The sequence below is a fragment of the Alligator sinensis genome, unplaced genomic scaffold (genome assembly GCF_000455745.1).
Source record: "Alligator sinensis unplaced genomic scaffold, ASM45574v1 scaffold983_1, whole genome shotgun sequence".
NCBI classification, from domain to species: domain Eukaryota; kingdom Metazoa; phylum Chordata; order Crocodylia; family Alligatoridae; genus Alligator; species Alligator sinensis.
This window is the reverse complement of record NW_005842015.1, coordinates 847598-870097: the sequence shown is the minus strand read 5'-3', so window position 1 is coordinate 870097 and position 22500 is coordinate 847598. Positions and strand designations below refer to the sequence as shown.

Sequence of the window (22500 nt, the reverse complement as noted above, 5' to 3'; positions counted from 1 at the left end):
TGCTGAACCTGGTTCCACTGCCTCTCAGCCCTCATCAGCTGACCAAAACTCCTTAAGTGGCCCTCCAGTTCAAATAATTGCCCACCCCTGGGGTAGAGTAATGTTAACTCAAGTAGAGCACTGCACAGATGCAGTTCTACTATGTCTGGTACCTGAACAAGTGTGTTTGGAGCTACTTCAGTTGCAGAGTCAGTTCTAGAGGCAAGCAACCAAGGTAACTGGCAAGAATCCCACAATGTTAAGTTAATGCAAGTCAACCCATGTGCAAATGGGAGGGACTCACAGCAGAGATCTATTTCAAAATGGATCTACAAAGGTGTGTATTGCTATCCCATATGGTTACAGTAAAGAAATAAGTGGAAGTTTCTGTCCTGGGCCCACAGACATCTCACACCTCTCTGTTCAAGTATCTCTGCATGACACTGAATTATGCAATGTAGACATACTCATTTGTGGGCCATTTCATTTCTCAGAGAGTTCACAACTGAAACAAACAACAAAACCAAAAGGATGGGAAAAAGTAAGAGTATTTTCGCCATCTCCTGGCTGGAAAAAACTGAGGCACAAAGGTTTTAAGGTGTTGCCTGTTCTCGCTTTGCATTGAAGTTGAGCCAAACCTCGCAGGAGCATCAGCCCCAGGCAAGATCAAGTCCTATATATCAAGTTTTTATATAGCAGGCCAGGGACACCACCTAGATTTTTTGATTCCGAACCAAAATCATCCTTTCTCCTATCAGTTGTCTCCCAGTGCTCTGAAGCTACAAATGCTAGACAAGTGCCATTGGTAATTACCTGTAGATAGAGCTTTGGCTTTTATTACACAGTTTGACCTGATCTCAGAAGACATTTGATGCTGAGAAATGTTTAGCAGTTCTGTCTACTACTGAACTCACTTCAGGTGTCTCTCACAAGCTTATCTCCCAAATCCCAGGAGAGGAATGCAATGTATTCCTCACACCAAAATTTAAGAAACTAAGCAAAGATCTTCATACACACTGAAACTGGAATCACTGTTCTTTCCCTCTATTTTTTAAAGTAATTATCTTTTAAATGACATATTTTTATTAAAAACTTCAGTGGTACAAAAAAATCAATTTGTATGTAAAAGTAACATTGTCTTGTTATCTCTCTGCTCCTATTAAAAATGCCTTCAGTAAAAAACATGAGGGCATATTTTTTGCTGAGATGTTTCTATTTCTAGTTTTTGAATTCTAGTTTTAACAGAAAATAACAGCATCCCAGGCAAGCTAAACACTGCACATGAACAAACATCACCCTGTACCATGAAAAAGTAAGGGATAGTTTCTGAGGGGCTCAAGCAGTCCAGGAAGCCTCCCAAATGTAGCTTTTTTATGTGCCAATCAGCAACACAGTAATTGCTTCTCTGTTTATCCTACTACAGATCAGGGATGAAGGCCTATAAAGCAGAAGCAGAACACAGCAAGAAGCATGCTTTGAATGAGCAGAGAAGTGAGTGTTTTCCCACTGTGTGCTGGTTGGTGATCACTGAAGCAGAGTGATTGCCCATCCCCAACCATGGACCTAGAGGGCATAGTGGATGTTAGGAATAGGGAGGAGGAGGGAAAGATCAAAATATATCAGGAGCCACCTTTACCTACCTCCTGCTACTGCACAGAGAGCCAGCAATGTTGAAACTTCTCAGAACCTAAAATGTGGTTTTAGCCTAGTTTATACATAGATTCAAGTCCTTCCCCCACCCCCTGGCTCCTCAAGCCAGTAGCTGCAGGAAGTCGTGGTTGATTTTTGGTACGTAGCAATTTAATTTCTAAGCCAACTAAACTCTTTGCCCTCTCTCATGCTGATTGCGTCTAGTTAAGGGCCTGGAAGTATCATTCCATTCTTTTTTGCTGCAGCAGTGGTACTTAATCTTTTTGGCTGGCAGGCCAGATGTGCAGTCCATCCATGGGCCTGCTGTGGCCAATGGTCCTGATCCAACACCTGGGGTGGTTGTGGTGGGGCTGCATCCAGCCATGTGCGGGGGGAGGGGCTGTGGCCCAGTCCCAACCTATCACCATGGGACAGGCGGCGGGGAAAGAGAAGGTGGCTTGACCCAGCCCCAACCCAGCCCTGTGAGGGAGGGGGCATGGCCTGCCCCTGATCCAGCCACGGAGGAAAGGGGGTATGGTTTGGTCCCAACTTGCAGCATGAGGATTGGAGTTTGGCAGTGGGGGAGAGTAGCATTGCTCCCCTACCACCAAATTTCCTGACCCCTGGGGAGCCCTGCAGGTCAGATGTCATGGCTCCACAGGCTGCATTTGGTTTATGGGCTGGAGGTTGAGCACTCCTGTGCTATAGTATGGAAGTTAATCCCAGAGTCCTGGCTAAATTACCTACATTCTATCTACACTCCACTGAGTCATTATCCCTCTCCAAATTGGTAGAACAGTGATTCTCAACCAGAGTGCCACAGCACTCTTGGGTGCCTTGAGATCCTTTCAAGGGTGTCATGCAATGTTAGCATTGTTAGTTGTACAACCATGATTCACAACATAAACCTGGAGATTTCAAACAGAAATCCATAGTTATGGTCATCCTGAGTTCTTTGCAACAGAAAAATGACTATTATTTTTCTGTGGTCAAAAAGAGTGAAAAACTAAGAACTGGCATTTTCCAAGCGGTGCCTCAAGTTTATCCAGGGGTGCCTTAAGTCTAAAAAGGTTGGGAACCACAGTCATAGAAATAATGCCATGTTATCTGATTTTAACAACACTAGGCTATATAATAATCAACTGCATTTATAAGCCTTATACAAGCTAATATGTATAGCTTGTATGTGGCCAACAGCTTTTACTTTTGTGGGAGCAAAGAGGTAACAGACTAGAGACTATATGTTCCATAAGCACAGGGAGCACTTTCACGGGCACAGGGGGAGGGGGCACGGGGGGAGTGAAGTCTTACCTGATGGGGCTCTGGTGCCACATTCACCTGCCCTAGTTACACTAAGGATATGTTTTATGAGAACTAGAGATTAACTTTCTGTGCAGAAACCCCTCACCCACACACTCTCATGTTTTGGCAACAAATTGCTATACGCTGTGGTACTGCATCCGGCTTATCTCTAAGAAATTGAGAACCAAGTCATTGGCCACACTCCTCTCGACTTTAATGGGACCAGGATTTTATTCAATGAGTTTTATTGGTCTATTCACTCACCAGACAGCAGTTCAGGGATTCTGGAATGGGTACACTCTTACGTATGAAAGTAATGAACATGCTAACAGTAATAAAGTCCAATGTGTTCAAAACCTTGGACCAAAAGAATTGATTCTGTTCTTCCCATCATTTCTTCTAAATGTTACAGATTTGAGAATATTTTCCTGTGTCTGGCTCTGAGTAAAGACCTTTATGTAACCCAAGCTCAGATGCTAGAATGGGGTGAAGTAGAATAAGCTCCTCTCAGTGGACACTGGCAGTTGGGATCCACTGAGTTATGAAGGGAGCCCATGTGGGAGGCTAGCAAGCAGATTGTGATCTACCCACTGTCAGTCCTCAGCCTTTCTGCAGAGACTGCCAACAAAGAATATCCAAAATGATATACACCATTGAAACCAAATGCTTTTTACACAGGGGGCTATTCAACTGAGCATTATTTCAAGATGTCCTGAAACTCAGTTGGTCAGTTCTGTAAGAAAAGCAGACTCAGTTATTTTAATCATAAAATAATTTGGGAGAGCCCAATTGGCTTATTTCACAGGTGACCAATATTAATTTTACAAGGACCTGCTGTAGCTTAACATCACATAGTGGTTGCATATTAAATATTTGAAAACAAAGCAGAGAACTTAACCGAAAAGCATCTGGCTAGACCTAGTCACTGGAATGTTAATATACATAGATTAAGCAAGATATTCTTGCCTATTGGATGTCATTTACTGTGCTAAGTCAATTTCTTCTCAACCAAACTGGTTTCCGATATCTTGGAAATAATACCTGGAAACTAATCCTGCAAAGCAACATGGCAGAAAGGTCATGGGAGGAAAATATAAATCTGACCTTAAAGAAATAATAATTCACATTCTGACTAGCAGGACTGAACTGTATTTCAATTTGAATCACTGCATCTGCAATACTAAAGGACCGTGAGGTGCTCTGGTCTTCTTTGTTCACTTACATGTCCTGCTTCCCTTGGAATGTTTTGGCAACACACTTCTATTTACCGTAGCACTGAAATGGTAGGTATCCAACCAACTATGGTGAGGTTTCATAGAATCATAGAAAATTAGGGTTGGAAGGGACCTCAAAAGGTCATCTAATCCAACTCCCTGCTCAAAGCAGGACCATCCCCAACTAGATCATCCCAGCCAAAGTTTTGTCTAGCTGGGCCTTGAAAATCTCCAAGGATGGATATTCCACCACCTCTCTGGATAACCTATTCCAGTGTTTTACTACCTTCCTAGTGAGAATTTTTTACTGAATATCTAACCTAAACTTCCCTTGCTGCAACTTGAGACCATTGCTCCTTGTTCTGTCATCTGTCACCACTGAGAACAGTCTAGCTCCATCCTCTTTCAAACCTCCCTTCAAGTAGTTGAAGGCTGCTATTAAAACCCCTCTCAGTCTTCTGTTCTCCAAACTAAATAGCCCAGTTCCTTCAGCCTGTCCTCATAAGTTATGTGCCCCAGCCCCTTCACCATTTTTTTTGCCCTCCACTGGACTCCCTCCAATTTGTCCACATTCTTTCTGTAGTGGGGGCCCCCCAAAAAACACAGTACTCCAGATGTGGCCTCACCAGTACTGAATAGAGGAGAGTAATCACTTCCCTTGAGCTGCTGGCACCATGCCTACTAAAGCAGCCTAGTATGCCATTAGCCTTCTTTGCAACAAAGGTACACTGTTGGCTCATATTTAGCTTATTGTCCACTGTAACCCCCAGGTCCTTGGCATAGAGCTGCTCCCCAGCCATATAGCCCCCAGCCTGTACTTGTGCATGGGATTGTTCCATACAAAGTGCAGGATTTTGCACCTTGTTTTTGTTGAACCTCATGAGATTCCTTTTGGCCCAATCCTCCAATTCATCTAGATCACTCTGAATCCTAGCGCCTACCCTCCAGCATATCTACTACACACCACAGCTTGGTGTTGTCTGTAGACTTGCTGAGGGTGCACTCTATGTCATCTTCCAGGTCATTGTTGAAGACAGTGAACAAAACTGGCTCCAGGGACTGACCCATGGGGCACTCCACTTGATACCATCTGCCAACTAGGCATTGAGTTATTGGTTAGTACTCTGAGCCCAATGCTCCAGCCATTTTTCTACCCACCTTACAGTCCATTCACCTAGCCCATACTTCCTTAGCTTGCCTGTGAGAATGTTGTGGGAGACTACCACAAGCCTTGCTAAAATCAAGGTACAGGCAGTCTTCGGACTTACGACACAATTGGTTCCTGAAAACTGCATCTTAAGTCGAAATGTTGTAACTCGGAACCAATTTTCTCATAAGAAACAATGTTATAAATGAGGGATTGATTCCTGAACCAAGGCCCGATACCCTATTTTCACCAAAAATACCCCAGAATTTTGTACTCGATCAATTATAAATGAGTAATATAGCAACATTAATGTATTTATACTGTAAATAGCAATTATATTGATTTGGAAGGACTTCTTTGAGGTGACTTTGCTGGACTTTTTGAAGGGCTCTTGGCTGGAGTCTTCTCAGGAGTCTTGTCTGCAGGATTTTCTGGAGTCTTGTCTGCTTTCTAAAAGAAAGTGTCCAAGGAAGTTTGGATCGATGTTATCCAGGGAGATGGGTGACACAGTGAACTTGTTCGCTGGTGTGGCATCACATCGGATCAAGCATTGTAAAGTTGAAATTGATGTCAGAAAGTTGTAACAGGGTGTCAATTTATAAACGTTGTAAGTGCAAAACGTTGTAACTCGAAATGTTGTAAGTTGAGGACTGCCTATATACCACATCCACTGGTCTCCCCATGTCCACAGAGCCAGTCATTTCATCACAGAAGGCAATCAAGTTGGTCCAGCATGACTTGCCCTTGATGAATCCATGCTGACTGTTCCTAATCACCCTCTTCTCCTCCAAGTGCTTAGAAATGGATTCCTTGAGGATTTGCTCCATGATTTTTCCAGGGACTGGGGTGAGGCTGACTGGTTTGTAGTTCCCTGCATCCTCCTTTTCTCTTTCTTAAATGTGGGCACTATGTTTGCCCTTCTCCAATCATCCAGGACCTCTCCTGATAGTCATGAGTTTTCAAAGATTATGGCCAGTGGCTCTGCAATCTCATCAGCCAACTCCCTCAGCACCCTTGGGTGCATCCCATCTGGCCCCATAGACTTGTTCACATCCAGCTTTTCTAAATAGTCCCTAACCTGTTCTTTCACCACCGTTGGCTGCTCACCTCCTCCCCAAACTGTGCTGCCCAGTGCAGTAGTCTGGGAGCTGATCCTGCCTGTGAAGACTGAGGCAAAAAAGGCATTGACACTTCAGCCTTTTCTGCATCGTCTGTCACAAGTTTGCCTCCCCCATTCAGTAAAACACCCACACTTTCCCTGATTTTCCTCTTGCTACCAACATACTTGTAGAAATCCTTCTTGTTACCCTTCACATCCCTTGCTAGCTGCAACTCCAATGCGCTTTGGCCTTCCTGACTTCATCCTTGCATGCCTGAGCAATGCTCTTATAATCCTCCCTAGTTATTTGTCCAAGTTTCCACTTTTTATAAGTTTCCTTTTTGTCATGTAGTTTACTGCTAAGCCAAATGGGTCTTCTGCCATCCTTGCTCATCTTCCTGCTCATCAGGATGGTTTGTTCCTGCACTCTAGGTAAGGCTTCTTTAAAATATAGCCATCTCTCCTGGACTCCTCTCCCCTCAGACTGGCTTTAGTTAGCTAAATTCTTATACTGTGATTTTCAGTGCCATTAGCAGGTATTGCCATCAATAGTTATTGGTCAGTATAGACAGGATGTCAATCAAAATGTTAAGATCATCCCAACCACCCAAAAAAATTCACAAAGCAGAACTAAGGTTTTGGCCAGCTGCTCAAGATTAACTGAGCTGTAGTGAATTTTTGAGCATGTACAAGAAGTTAAGTGTCTAACTCCTTTAGAGCCTTTGAAAATCCCATCTTTCATTTTTTAGAAATTCCAGAATTTTTGCCACATGAATTCCATGGAGTTATTACTGACATCTGCCACATACAGCTTAAGGGTGTGGACACGTATACATCTGGCGCCTTTTCAACAGGGCTTTTACAACCACTGCTATCTTCTGTTTGAAACTATGAGCTTCACCTCACCAGAGCACTACCATCACAATTGACCCAAGCTTCAGTACTGTGCATTTGTGGAGAAACACTGATTAGAAATATCATAATTTCTTAATGTAATTTAAATAAATGAAAGACTAAAACAGGATAAACAAATGATAACTAATTTTATTCTGAGAGTTGTTTCAATCTAGGTTTCCTCAATTTATAATTTAAGTAATTAATTGCTAAGTGTCATGCTATTGTTCCAAAAAACAAGATTAAAACTCATAAATCAATGAAGCCATGACAGGACTTACACCCACTAAAGCTTTGGCCTGCATTTTATGAGGTTTTGAGCTTAAAAAGTAATGGATGAGAGTAAAAAAATTGAAAGAAATCCCAGATTTGTCAAAATTGTGTTAATTCATGTTACTCACATAGTTATTGGTCAGTATAGGTAAGATGTCAACCAAAATGTCAAATATCATCTCTACCACCCAAGCACACGTCACAAAGCAGAACTAAGGTTTTAGCCAGCTGCTCAAAATTAACTGAGCTGTAGTGGTCTTATGGGTATGTACAAGGCACACTGGTTTCAGTTCCTTCTTTTTCTTAGCTATGGTACATTTTTTCCTTTGGAGAATAATTTTCTGCACTTTAAACACTGTTATTTTAAACACTGAACGTTAAACACTGCACGTTAAACACTGAGCCAATGCCAGTGATGGAACTCAATACTCTTGTGAAAGACTAAGACTGGATCCTTCATTCCGGACTTTTGCTCCTAAGGATCTTCTCAGTCAGAAGACCCATCTGTTTAGTTAGGTCCAGTCGACTGATTGCTCCCCTTCAGTGTAAAACAGTGGCTATGGTGCTAAGGCCTTTATAAGAGAAGAAGAACCACATTAGAAGGGGAACCACATTAGAAGCTGGTATGACAAGTTTGGTAGCAATCTCAAACGTTGTCTAGTCCAGCCATCATGTGGTAGCTAAGTTAAAAGAAATTGTAACTTCAGTTTTATATTGTTGGCTGAGGTCAATCTCATCTAACCACACACTGAAGTAAAAATGACCTGTGCCTTATCTTCACTATACATTGTACAGTAACATTATAAACAAGTTAGCTATCTTACTGTAAAATATATATTTCTGGCAGTGAAATCAGAGCCAAACATGGTGGTAGGAAGAGGGGAAGGGAATTCGGTAAGGAAAATGGCACCCCACTGAAGGGGACACAAAGGGAATAGTAAAATGAGTGTGAAATAGGAATTGCTTTCTCCTCATTTTCCCCACAGGGGTTGCACCTATGGAGAACTATAAAGCAGTGATAATCAAAGTTAATCTGAAGCATCATGGCACAGGAACACTAAATTCAGTCCATATATTAATAACCATAAACACACTGATTTAGCTTTTTTTTTTTTTGGTAAGTAAAATTGCTCCTGCAATGTTTCTTTCCTAGAAGTGAAAGAAAAGACTGGAACTAAGGATTTAGCCTACGGCTGCAAAGTTCATAAAAAAATAGCTGTAAATAAATAATACGGGTTTCTTGACTAACGCTGCTGATTATTTCCAAAAGCAGATGGAATTCAGAGAGGGTCAGCACCCACACAACGAGACAATGGACCTTGATGCTAAACTTGGAATTATTCATCCTCCATGCTCAGTTCACTCATTGGCTTCTTCACTTTTTCCTGCCATCACAAGTGATAATTAAGTGTGATGCAGATACCATTCCTACTAGGAACTGAACTATGAATTCCTATTTAACACAGGCACCAAACAGCCTTCAGAGAATACTCCATTTTGACTGCTTCTGCCCTAGCCCTCAGTCAAGTCAGTGATCTAAAGATGGAAGATGGTTTATCCTTTTATCCATCTCCTGATCTCTTCAGATCAAAGTGAACGGGATAGAAAAGTGTCAGTGCTGTTGTTATAATAATTAGTGAAGGAATTGATAATGAGACCTATGCACAATTAATTTAGTGCCTATATACAGCACACTTTTATCCAGGGAATAGAACACGTTATGTACTCTCTCCTTTACAGTAGATATTCTGTGTCAGAATTTGATATTATTATTAATACATAACTCTGAGAGAAAACCAAATGGTTTCTCATTTAAATTTGGGGTTTACCACTAATCTTAACTGACATGAAAAAGACTGTTTTATTACTTGTGGCATTGCTTGTTCCCCACAAATGCAGAAATGTACTAAAGATTTGAAAAAAAACCTGTAATAAATTTGTTTCTATTTGGATATCACCTCCCTATTAATTAATAGCGTTTATTAATTAACCTTGGCTATACTCACCAATTACCTTGTGAAGACTACCACAGAGATAGGGTGGCATATTTCATTCATTACCAAGCAGATGGCTGAGTGTAGTAACTGCAAAGTCTACTGAAGGTAAAAAATGCAAGCTGCTGAATTTTATTTACTCTATTGCCAAAAAGAATAGTCAGCTCTCTCATGGTACTGATAGAAAACTCAATTAATAGTAAGAGCACTATGTGAATGGCTGCTGCATCTCTTAGTAATGAAAATACAGGAATTTTATTGTTAAGCAGCCCAGTGGTCCTTACTGTCCCAATTCTGAACACCAGACAGAGATTCATCTAATTTGCCAGTTAATGCAACCATAGAAGTAAGATGTTTATTAAGAGGGTAGTATAGTAAGAGACCCAAGGATCAATACCATACCACCTGCTCCAGCTCCTGTTGGAAAGATTCTTATTAATTTCAATTAAAAGAAAATCATGCCCTTGGTTTAGAAGTTTAAGTTTGTGGGAAAAAACATGTCCAAAAGAGTCCAATTGCCAAACAATACCAACATGTAAATAGTTAACAAAAAATATTATCTCAGCACTCCTAACAAATGCATATCAATGCAGTATTCAACCAGAATAATATTCAACCAGGACACCGTATCATACAGAGAAGTCTTGATTTCAACAAACCTTTTTAACAAACATTTTAGCTCAGTACTCTGCAACTGTTGCAGTTCCAGTAGAGGTATACCAGTGATGGGGACTGGGAAGAAGACTACCGTGATCACTGCCTACATTTCCCAGCATAGCACCCAATGTGCCTTCCCATAGCTTCATTGACTTCAGTGGGGTTACATTATTTTATACCATATGAGAATTTGGCTCATGTTGTCTAGCCTAGATGGTAAAAACATTTAGCACACCCTTTGCTCCTACCTTTGTGCGTAGAAAACTTTGTGGGATGGGGGCAGTGGAGTCAGTGTTGAAGGAACACAGAGCTGATATAACAAGAACCAAGAGGGTACCAATAGCTCTTAAAAGCAATGTCATCTTGACTTTAAGGGTTTAGAACCTGACTTGGGCTTCTCAGTACCTAGTACAAATGGTTTCAGATCCATGGGTCCCTAAACTGATACAAAGTATAGTAACCAAGGTGAAGGGACTCACTTTTCATGGCTTTGCACAGGTGCCTGTGTGAAACTGGTCTAAAATCCTATCAGATGTAAAAGGAAGCATTTTGGATAGGTGTAAGTGACTACACAAGGTGCAAAGCTTTAGCCCCTTTACTATTCACAGGGCAGATTTTCAAGATGATGTAAATTCACACAGCACCAGTGAAGTTGGGAGAACTATACCAGTTTACTCCAGTTGAAGATCTGACCCAAGTATTTTAAGGCTCTTTTTGCATTATTCCATTGCCTGATTAACTCCACACCACAGAGATTATCTTCCTAATGTCTAATTTGGATTTTCCTTTCAGGAGATTAGCTCCTTATCTTAATGCCTTTAACTATGCTCACTAATTCCCTGCTCTCATTCAAGAGCTTGCCTCTCTGCTGGAGTTTACTTGCAAGACTCAGGAATCTAGGGTAAGGTGTCAAAGCAATGGGTTGCAGTGAACAAGTCATCATGTAAGTGGCAAATACTGCAAATTGCAGAAGAGGAAAACTCTCTCTCTGGTTCAGAATCTATATACAATAGATTCTGAACCAGAGAGAGGGTTTTCCTCTTCTGCAGGAAGAGGAGAGAGATCTTTCTAGGGAGAGATCTTTCTCCATTTTTCCAGGACTGTCTCTAGTTCCACAGATTGTTCTGAAGTGGTTACTTGGAGATTAGGTTGGAAAATGGGTAAAGGAAAATGGGGAAAATGAGGGATGTGATGACACCATGGATGCTTCATGTCTCACTCCGTACACAGCTGGGCTACAGAGATTACTGTTGCTCTAAGCCACCTATCAACTGAGACCTTTACACTGAAAATGACTTGCTTGGATGCCACCACAACTTCAGCTAGAACTCAACATTTCATAAACGGGGCCCCATGTACCACCTAGTTCTTTTAGAAGTAGGAGCTTCGTAATGTTTACTTACATAAAAGTAGTGTCTGATCTCAAGTCCGTCAGAATAAACCCACAAAGGCCAGTTTCTCTGAATTAACTCCCATCTAGTAGAGATCAGCACTGTTGCCCACTTTTGCAGTTTCATCCTGATTCTCTGGATAGGGCAGTTTCTCTGTAAGCACCAGTTCCTGGAGTCATGATGGGGAGAGAATCTCAGCTTCTATTTTTTTTTAAAGAAAAGAAAAGAATATTACAGCCTTGAAGGTGGCAGAGAAAGGCTTAAAATTTTGACTCAAGTACTCCTTAAAAAGACTATAAACCAGAAATTAAATGTAACAAGTTTTGCAGGGTTTATATCAAAGTTTTTAAGCCAACCTCATACTTTTTGAATGCTCAGGATGGGCAATGCTGGAGCAGAATCTGACCTTCTGAGAAGTCTTTCATACTTCAGTGGTCATGTATTTGCATTTAATCGTATTTTGCACTTGGGAAATTCGGGAATATTCTGCCAGGCAGATTTAGTTTATTTAGCCTCAGCTTTCAAGCATTTATAAAGATAAAAGAATATCTTTAATTCTTGAAGTATTCAAATCCTTGCACCCAATGAGCTGTTCTGCCTAGACGGTGCTTTCGAAAAGAGAAAGTCAGCTCAGGTGCTTTGAATTATTAGGCAAGTGGTTCCCTAGAAATAACACAGAGGCAGTTTGCCAGATCTGTTTTTCCCCAAAAGAAAAAGATGGAAAAGTAAACCCCAACTACCTAATAATGGAACATAGAAGTCTCCTTCCTATTGGAACTAGGTTACTCAGAGGCTATTCCCTTTTGTTTTCCTTTTGGCAAAAAAACATCTGCTAACTCTTAAAAATAATTGTCTCATGTTCCTAAGTAGATAGCTAAACAGTATGGGCCTGATTTTCAGAGCTACTGAGTCCTGCAGGTTCTTGGCACTTCTGAAAATCAAGACCAGTAAGTTTAAACTGCAGTTCTCTGATCTCTCCTCTGTGACACTGTAAGGCAATTTCTTATTAAAACACCTAGAGCAAATGCTGCTCTACCACCAGAGATCTGCAGCAATTGCTCAGTCAGAGCTGAAAAGAAATAATGCTCCACCATGCTTGGAATCAATGACATGCTCCTATTTTCTTTTTTAAATACTTGAAAAGTGCTCAGATGCTGAGGTTGTGTCCATATCTAGACAAGCAGAGAAATGTCACAGGGCCTGATGTCAAGCAGTGGAGTGAGGGATGGATGGGTGGAGATGGAATGGGTGCAGAATATTCAACAGAGACCAAAGAGGAAATTCGGAGCAGAATCTTTCCATAAGCAACGAGTATTGGACACAGGCAAAGAGATAACTACCGAGTTCAAGATGTTAGCTAATTACATGTCTGGTATATACATGTTGCCCTGCAGGAAAAAAACAGTTACCAGCACTACCAGTTCACTGTCCTGTAGCTTTACACGTACACCATCTACTTTTCCCGCTCCCATAGGGCAGTGCTCACACTTTCAGTGCAAAAAGTTTGTTATTATTAAAAATGTTATGATTAGAGTTCTCTCCCTCCATGCAACTTTCAGAAAAAACCCTAAGGCAAATAATGAAAAACTCAAGGAAATACTTTGAAGGAAAATAACAATCCAATGGTAACAAACAATGTGTACGTTCTTAGGTGTCATCATTGTCATAATTTTCTTTATATTAGGGAGTAGTCTCAACCAAGCCTGTTAGTAGGTACTGAACAAGCACCCAGGAAGAGGCATGCTCGCTCTGAACAGCTAATGTTTGAAAGAAACAACATAGAAAAAATATCCCCACTTTATAGATGGGAAACAAGGACACAGAGAGATCAAGTCACTTGCTCAAGGCAAATAGTGCAGTCTGTGGCAGTCAGGACTTGAACCCAAGTCTCCTGATGTGCAGCCCAGGATTGAAGTCTTTATTTTTCCTCCTTAGTACAAACAAGAAGTCTGTCTACTGTGATAAACATTTGTACATACGAGCCACTGTGATAGAGTCAAGCTCTGTAAATAGAAACCATGTCCCTACATTAAAAATAAACCCTTCATCTTGAGGTTGAGAGGAAACCAAAGCATTTCCCAAGAGTGAACTAATGTCATTGTCAGTGTCATTACTGTGTTCAATACCAGTACTTAGATGGCTGACTAAAGTTTTGATGCTGCTCTGCTAGTCTTTCTTACACCCCCAAATTTCCCTTTGCAGCTCTCAAGGAACTTTATTCAATTGTTACATTGTTCTTTTCTCCTCTGCAGTCCCTCAGCTCATTCACAAGCAACAGTCCTAATAATCCAAATTGTGGCATAACTCTATTGAGAGCTGTGAGAAAATCCAGGCTGATTCACTGGAAGTTGTCCTTTACTATGGACTCCTGTTAATGAACAGCTTTTTTGCTTCCTTTTTGTAGATCTCACAAAGCAGAGAAAGCTGGAGTCAGACTCAGCATGTGAAATCAGCAAGAAATCCAATGTCCGCAAATCATCTCTTAAGGCCAATGACCTTTCCTGTGGCACCAAATTAATGGGGGTGGGGAAGGTTACTGAAACTCAAGGAAGGGGGACATTTCATAGTCATTTCCCTCACATGAGGCTACTTGGTAAGCAAACAGAGTGGTAAACAAATGTTTCATGCCATGTGATATTTGTTGCAGAGGACATCAGTGAAGGAGAAGAAGAAAAGAGGAAGAGCAAACTAAATTCCCATCTAATCTTACATTCAAGAAAGGTTTGGCACTCTCCTTTGGACCCTGATCCAATAAGGCATTTAAGGACCTGCTTCACTTAAAGCAGACAAGTAGCCCCAATGATATTAGTGGGCCTACTTGTGTGCTTAAAGATAAGCATATAAGTAAGTGCTTTGCTGCAGTGGTAATCAAGAAGTCAGGAAACAGTCCCCCTGGGTTTGCACTTCAAATTTCTTACCTCTGCAGCTCAGCCCCACCAGGGAGGTAGCAGTGAGGAGACATCTGTGGCAAAAAGGACCTAAGGCAAAAGTTTTTTTATATCTGGGTGCCTAAAGATAGGTTCCTAGCAGGGATTTTTCAACAGGGCCTACATGACATAAGAGCCCAAATCCAATTGGTGTTTCAGGCATTTTAGAAAGGTCATCCCTCCAACTCCACAATGAATCACCAAAACTAGCAGCTTGATTCTCAGTGTAGGACCTGCTACTCCCATTAAGTTGAGCGGGATGTAAGAGTACTCAGCCCTTCTGAGAAGTCAGGCCTTTGCTTTTTTAGGTGCCTGAATACAGATTTTAGAACCTCACTTTAGACACTGGGCATATTTGGCTCTATTATGTAGTGTTATGTAGCTCTGAAATGTAGTGTTATTAACAGATTTGGACAATGGGAATAAGAGCAATGTTTAATATATGTGTCTCTCTGCCTGAAATGAGCAGAGGTTTGTGAAAATGAAGCCTTTTAAAAATATATGTTGTAGATTAATCAGTTTTATTCTGAGCTGTTTAGGTGCCCCAACAATCTGGAGTTTCATCAAGTGGCTTGTTTTGCATTGGGTGAAACCTGTCCCCCGAAAAACCCCAAATAATTAAAGGTTCTTACTTTCCTCATCTCTGTCCAGTAAAAGTTTCTGAAAGTTATTTTTTCCATTCAAAACGAGAACGATGCATGCTCCATGCACCCCTGCCCACAGCTGTTAAAATGTATGTGAAAAACACGAGTTATTTAACTTCTTCCTGTGGTGTGATAATAATTCACAAGCACATACAGATGATTTCTGCTCATGAACACACTCCTCTGCCTAATTGTTAATATACCATCATAACTGATAGATTAGCGGTTTCCTCATTTTTTCCATTCAGCATTTATTTCCATGCCAAGCAGAAAAGCCCATGCCTACACACTCTGCAAATCATACCCAGAAAAGTACAAATTGCTCATGAAAGAGAGAGAGAGAAAGAAATTAAGAAAAAAAAAAATAGGTAAAAAGAGGCTTTTTTCCTCCTCTGTTTTTTCCTGTTTATTGCTCTGGCTTCGTACTGAAAGTTATTCGTGACTTCTGATTGCTCAGAATGCTCTGAAAGAACTTTTATTATTAACAACAGAGGCTAGTAGGTCAAGGCAGCACATAAACAAAAGGATTTTTCTTTTAAAATTGGGATCCCAAAACAAAGGGGCCTATTGCCCTTTTAAATTATAATACAGAGCACACAGTTTTCTATATTTTGTCCACAAAAGCAGCTGTAACTTCCCAAAAAGAAAGTGATGCCAAGCTCCCTCTACATATAACTCTGAAGAAGGTTATAGCTCATATGAAAACAGAAAATTCTACCATTATTATTAATAATATGATCCTTCTTTCAAAAGTTTTTTTTCTTAAATGGACTTATAAGTATCCCTATAGGCACTCTCACAGGCAATTGAGGCTTCAAACCCTCTGAAGACTAGGTAGCTACAATAAACAGTATGCCTGAACATCCTCTCAGTGATGCCCTATCTCTATACCAGAGGCACCTTTTGCCAAAAAAATCCCTATTGTCACTAAAACTCATTCAGTACCACCAGCATTAGCAATTTTTTAAAACCTACTGTTGATAGACCGCTGGCTGTCATCACAGATTTAAGCACAGCATCAACCAGCCTGTAGGCTGAGTTGCTTCATCCCTGTTTTGGGTGGCTTTAAACCTCAGAAGACACCCAAGCTATGTAGGTATTGCATCACTCACTACTGACTGAAATGCAGCCGCCTCTGAGGTCAAGCCATGGCTGTGCAACTAGTGCAGAGGCATCCGATAAGAGATGAACTCTATCAACTCCCACACCCATAGCAGGTGTAATTTCAAGAGAAAATATATAACTATAATTACTTATGCAAGATAGAAGTTAGACAGAATAACATAAACAACCCGCATAAAAGATCCCTTGAGATGTTGTGTTATGTAGGAAGTCAGATTGTAATGGTTCCTTTAAGCCATAAAAAGCATGTTCACACCGCTGTCCTGCTGACCCCAAATCCACAACCAAAAAATAAGCTCCTGCCATGTATTCTAGCTCAGGTGTGCCACAATTAAATAAATTAGTCGTTTATGAATCATTTCCCCTGCCTAATCGCTGGTTTCTGTTGCACCTGGGTGGGAGTGATAGTAATGGCAGGTCAGGAAAGAAGCTATATAGACACAACCAAAAAGTGTGGGGCTCTTCAGTGAGCCCAGGTGGGTAAATCACTGGTTCTCAACCTTCTCAGATTCAAGGCACTCCTCAGAAACATGCCTCCTCAGAAAAATGATACAGCAATTATCTTGTGAATCACATCTAGGTGTTTCCACATCTAACCGTGCTAATACTGCATGGCAACCCGCAACTCCCTTAAAAGGATCTCACAGCAGGGCATTCTAATTAAAAATCACTGAGTTACACCCTTGGTTTTCAGCCTCTAGTGGCAGATGGTATTGCCAATACCATGCACTGAAAGACAAACACCAATTAGATCTGTTAAATAGTACTACTAGTACTATTATTATTATTACCATTATTATTAATACACCTTTAATAATAAGGCTGTAATAATCATGCTGTTTATTATTATTATTATCATTATACACCTTTTAAATAATACACCTTTTAAAAGTTTGCCAGCTCTGTTCAGCCAGATGCTCTCAATTGAAGTGTAGAACATTTTAAAGCACTGTAAACTGAGAGGTTTAGCATTCAGGGTAATGGAAGGGAAGCCTCCCAATAGGCCCCATTCTTGGAGTCATGCCATCACCTCTCATTCTCTTCCCTGCATCACTCTACTGTTAGGTTCTCTCCAGACTGTAGGGAAGAGATTGTTCATGCTGGAGTGAAAAGGATACTGATATGGTGAGCGGTTAGTTTATGTTGGCTGTACAGCCAGTCTTTCTATACTAGCCACACTCTTTTTAGTGAAGCAAAAAGAGGAAGGAATAGAAAGACCTTTGTAGTGTACGGTAGTATATCATTGCCTTTATTGCCTAGAGACTGGCACCCTCAAGCATGTTTCAGTTGATAAGGCAATCACAAGGCATTCGCCCTGATCTGAATAAGCCATTTAATCTTAGAAGCATTGAACCCCATATTCTAAATTAAATTTCCTGCTTGCTCAGAGACCACAGTTTTTTTGGTACTTTGTGCTGCATGTGCTTTTCTTTCACATCAGTAGCAAATAGGCACAGTCTGCTTCAGTGTGAGCAGCAATGAGGGATTCTACCCACTGAATGGGCCAGAGAGTTGTGTTCAAGGAGTAGAAGACCACTGAAATGACCACTGAAATGAGCACCTCCTTGGCTTTGGTCTTCAGAACTTCTTTTGTCACAAAGGCAAAGGAGATATCAGTCTCCAGGCAGTTTCCAGCTAGTTCTAGTCCAGCCTAGGAGACTTGCAGGGAATTCAGAGGGATTTTAAAAGCAGTTCAAATATCTGAATAATAACAAAGACAAAGTTTTGCACCTGGGCACCTGCTTCCTATCTTCTGTTTTCAGGTGTTTCTTTGGGTTTAGTTCAAATATGCTCAAATCTACAGGCTCCAAGGGAAATGGATATCAAATACAGTATAGTCCACTTAAGAGCTTAGCCTCAGGACTTTAAAAAAAAGACTATGTACTTATCCTAAGTATGCAGTTTCCTGAACTTAATGTAAACAAGGCTCATCAACTACAAAAATAGCCTGCACTAAGCTTTCCACCCTTCAGTAAGGCTGGTTACCTTGCTTCTTGTTTCTTCTTCCTCTACTAGCAACTTTAAAATTGACAGGACTTAATCTGTTCAGAGCTGTTTAGGAAGTCTTGACATGGACAGCTCTGAGTCATTTTAATCAGTTATGCAATTAAAGGGGGTATAATTATGTTACAAACAGTGGGGGCCTAAGAATTCCTAATAGGCAAAAAAATGGGAGGAGGGGGAAGCAGGGTGGGAAGAAAACCAGTATCATGTTATGCAGCTAAGCAAATTATGCACTTATTTTTCATGCATATGGGTCAAGCATACTGCAAGAGGACCCATGGTGATTACAGGAGTAAAGACTTCATGAAACAAGGAGAGTTTTGATTCTAATGAATCTAAACCTACCCCCTGAAGGAAGAACTGAACAGCACAAATAGAAAATGGGTCCCATTAAAGCCAGATTTCTGTTAAAGCCTGTAATAGATCTGTTCTCAACCCCTGCATTTAGGTTTCCTAACAATTTCTATTATAAAGGAATTTTGCCGCCCTTTTCTTTGAGAAGTTTTCATATATTATTTATTTGCAGCAGGTCTTTGATATTTAGAAGGCATAATACACTTGGGCCATTGAAGTGCCTTTTCTTTGCCCAGTGAAAATCCATTCATATTTGGTTACAATATAAACTCATCATTACCCTTCTCTCACTTGTCTCTCCCAGGACATTTTTGACAGCAGACCAAAATCACCAAACTGACTTCATCATTGAAGCAGAAATAACAGCAGCAACTCATGGTGCATTGTGCCCATCCAGCCGCACCTCCCAGCACAGTCCTACCAGCATCGCCTCTAGTTCCTGAAGCTACTGCCCAAGCTGCTGCCAGAAGAGCAGGCAGTGCACTCAGAGCTCTCCCCACCCTGCCTGCAGCACCGCTGTGCATGTGTGTACATGCATGCATGTGCGCAGCACCCCCGTTCCAGATTATTTTACCCCCATCCTGGATTTTTTATGCCCCCTTTCTATTAATTTCTATGATTATTGATGAAAATATTTTTCTGTCAGCTTGTGAATGTCGGAGGGTGGAATTGATGTTTATTGACAAAAAAAATCAAATAAATCCTGCCAAACCCACCTATAACTAACTGATAAGAAACTATTTTATCCAGAGGAATCCTGCCTCATTCAGTACAACTACCAGGCACACAACTAAGTCAAATTAAGGTTGTACAATAACAAATATGTCCTTTCTTGACTTTGGAGTACTTGACTTTGTCATGTTCTTTTAGCCTGTTTTTGTACAACTATTAGTTGCACCTTAGTGCATTTGCATATCCCCTTTTAGATGAGCACCGTCTTTTGTAAAGTGATGTAGAAGCATATAGTGAGGTACTTCCCAGCTTCCAAGAAGTTGCAGATCAAATTAAAAGAAACACAGTAGCAGGAACAAGGCAGTGAAGAGATTTACATAGGATCAGTGGCAGGCCTGGGACCCAACCCATATCTCCTAACTCCCCAAAGAATGCACTGGTCACACCAGGATGTGGTCAGCCAGGTCTGGGCCCACTCAGGGAATTAAGGCACCAACAAGGGTCAGGGTGGGGAAGCAAAACCTGAGGTCAAACCAAGTCAGGAAGCCAAGAGGTCAATCTGAGAGCAGGGTCTAGGAACAAGCTTATTCTAGAAGGTAGGAGGTCAAGGCCAAGAACAAAGTCAAGGGGCAAGCCAGAAGGACCAGCAAAACAACCTAAAATCAGTTTGAACCCCATTCCCAGACACTTCCTGTACAGGAATTTATAGGGGAGAAGTAGAGGATCAGCTGACCCCAGCCAGTCACTCCAATGACAGAGAGTGAGTGGAGTGTCAAGCCCTGCTGGAGGCTTCAGGTCAGCTTAGATCAATTTAGACAACTGGTCATAGGGTGGCAGGGTGGGATAAGCATCTGTGTTGGAGTACCTATGGCCTGAGCTTCAAGACTGCAGCCTACCGGTGCTTGCTATGTGTCCATTTAGTCTACCACTGTCCCTATATCCATAGATTACCTTTTCAAAACCTCCTTGGAGAAACTGTAAGATTGGAAGTGGGCACTACAGAGACCACAGGATCTTCATTTTAAGAAGTGGCTCATAGCACAGAAATTGCTTGAGAACCACTGTTCTAAGTTAATACTAACCTACCAATATGCCTTTTATCTCTGAGTACTTCCTTGCACTTCATTTAACCTCAGGACCTAGTCTTCAATCAGTAGGAATCATCACTTAGAGCATAAAAATTCTTTGGTGGTTTAAAGAGCATTCAGTTCTTTACACTGGGGATCTGGTGGGGTCTGCCCTCTAATCACACTCACTAGTGCTTGGCTCCCATCTTTTGGGTGCTTTATAGGTGAGATCCCCTTTTGCCAATGGATCTCCTATTGTTGTGTTCAGCATTGGAGGGAACAGTGATGTTCATCCATTTCTTTGACACATGTACTGCCAACCATTGTTACAACTCTGAACCTGATGGAATTAAGAAGGAAGGCACATCATCAACCATTCTGTCAACAGAATATGTAGTTTTTCCCATCAGTGAGCAAAAGTAGCATATAGGAGTGATGTGCTTGACTTCATTTTTAACGAACTGTGGAGTAAAACCATTGCCCTTCAATGTTTACTGATTTAGGTCTTTAGGGATTGATCTTTTTCAGTGCTAAGTACACTGGGAGCATCTACACATGCATTAATGCGCTTTTCCTAATGCACATTAAATTTAGTATGTCCAATGTGAGGTACTAAATTAATGTGCATTAGACTATCCTAATACACAGTAGTGCAAGCGCACGGTTTTTAGGTGATGCTTAATGTGCAGTAGCCTATTTTACTGTGCGTTAGCATAATAGCACAGTTTTTATGTGCCACTTTAATGCGCAGTAAAATAAGCTACTGCGCATTAAAGCGCAAGTGTAGACACACCCACTGTGGCCACTTCTGCCTCTCTTCATTGACAGAAAAAGATGATAGTTACAGATTTCGGTTCTGAGTCTCAGGGCCTGATTCAAGAAAAACCCAGACATTTGGGGTCTCAGCTAAAGCTGATCAATTTTTCTTTGGAATATAAACAATGTGGATGGACACTGACCTATTTTTGGAAAACTGAGTTTATAGTGTATACCCTTGAAGAAAACCAACATTTAATACAGGAAGAAATTAACTGTGTATGCAAAACAACCTGATTTTGATAGGAAATACTCTTTCCTAATTCCTTAGTGTGTTCCACAATTACCACACAGCCCTGTCATTCTAAATAAGTTGTTTGTAGTTAACATGGAGGAAGTCATCTGACCACATTTGTACTTGCAAACAGTAGAAATCCCCAGTGAGGACAAAAATATACATTTGGTTACTGGCACAGCTAAACATTTTTCCGGGGAATGAACATTTATTTAACCACCTCTTAGAAATGTATCTAATTGTTTTCTAGGGAGTTATATTTTTTGGGTAGCAGAGAATAATCTTTCAATCAGCCACTTAAGGAATGTTTTCATTCAAACACCAAACATGATGCCATTTCGTACCTTTCTGAGCTGTATCAACCATTTATCCAACCCCAGATTACTACTCTTCATGCTGTGAATGTTGATAATCTATGGTAAACATAATGCAGCACATCCTACCATTGGAAAGCTGTCTTTCTTACAAAGAGGTCTGAGCTGGGGCAACTTAGGTCTTCCATGCTAGCTGCCACTCAACTCTGAACCACATGATGCTTGTATGTAGGGCTGTGCAAAGCTTCAGTAGCTGATCCAATTTGGAGGAGATTCAGCCTGATTCAGGGACTAAATCTCCAAATCTGAATCAAATTGGGAAACCAAGTAAAAGCTCCAACTCAATTGAAAGCATCTGAAAAGATTCGGCTGATTCGGAGATTCGGCCATAGATTAAACAGGCACCTGGCAGCTGCCTTCAGCTGGTAAGTCTGTTGGGGCTGAAGGAGTGGAGAAGGAAGGGACATGGGAAAGGGAGGAATTGGAGCTAGGGCTGGGGCAAGCTGCCCAGCCAGGGTTGGAGGGGGTGTTACTTGGAGGGGGCGGGGAAGGGGATGCGGGCTCTGCCCTGCTGCTGCTTGCCCTGCTGGGGCAGCGGGAAGTAGGATGCATACACGGCTCACTCCAGGCAGAAGGGGACAAGTGGCAGCAGGGCATAGCCCCTGCTCCCAGCACTGCTGCGCCCGCATCCCACACCCCTTTTTCATGCTGGCTGGCAAGCAGTGACCAGCTGGGCAAGTGGCAGGAGGGCCAAGGCCCCCTGGCC

General features: G+C 41.4%; 1 protein-coding gene and 1 long non-coding RNA gene across 6 annotated transcripts in view; one reads left to right on the top strand and one right to left on the bottom strand.

Annotated features, from left to right (window-relative positions):
* The window catches only part of PTPRJ (protein tyrosine phosphatase, receptor type J), a 171455-nt gene extending 154981 nt beyond the window's left edge, over positions 1 to 16474 (bottom strand). For 4 of the 5 annotated variants that reach the window (XM_006022012.1, XM_006022015.1, XM_006022017.1 and 1 more), the window contains exons 1-2: positions 15139 to 15148; positions 11592 to 11780 (exon numbers count right to left, since the gene is read on the bottom strand). In XM_006022012.1, coding sequence (XP_006022074.1) covers positions 11592 to 11780; positions 15139 to 15147 — 198 coding nt within the window. In that variant the 5' untranslated portion in view covers position 15148. Of the gene's footprint in view, positions 1 to 11591; positions 11781 to 15138; positions 15149 to 16442 lie in introns of those variants that run through there. The other variant, XM_006022013.2, reaches the window with a different exon arrangement.
* Positions 16475 to 17248: 774 nt separating this feature from the next.
* LOC112550008 lies at positions 17249 to 19352 on the top strand. The gene is made up of 2 exons (XR_003093663.1): positions 17249 to 17397; positions 18935 to 19352. It is a non-coding gene; the product is annotated as an uncharacterized LOC112550008 (long non-coding RNA).
* The last annotated feature ends 3148 nt before the right edge of the window (positions 19353 to 22500 follow it).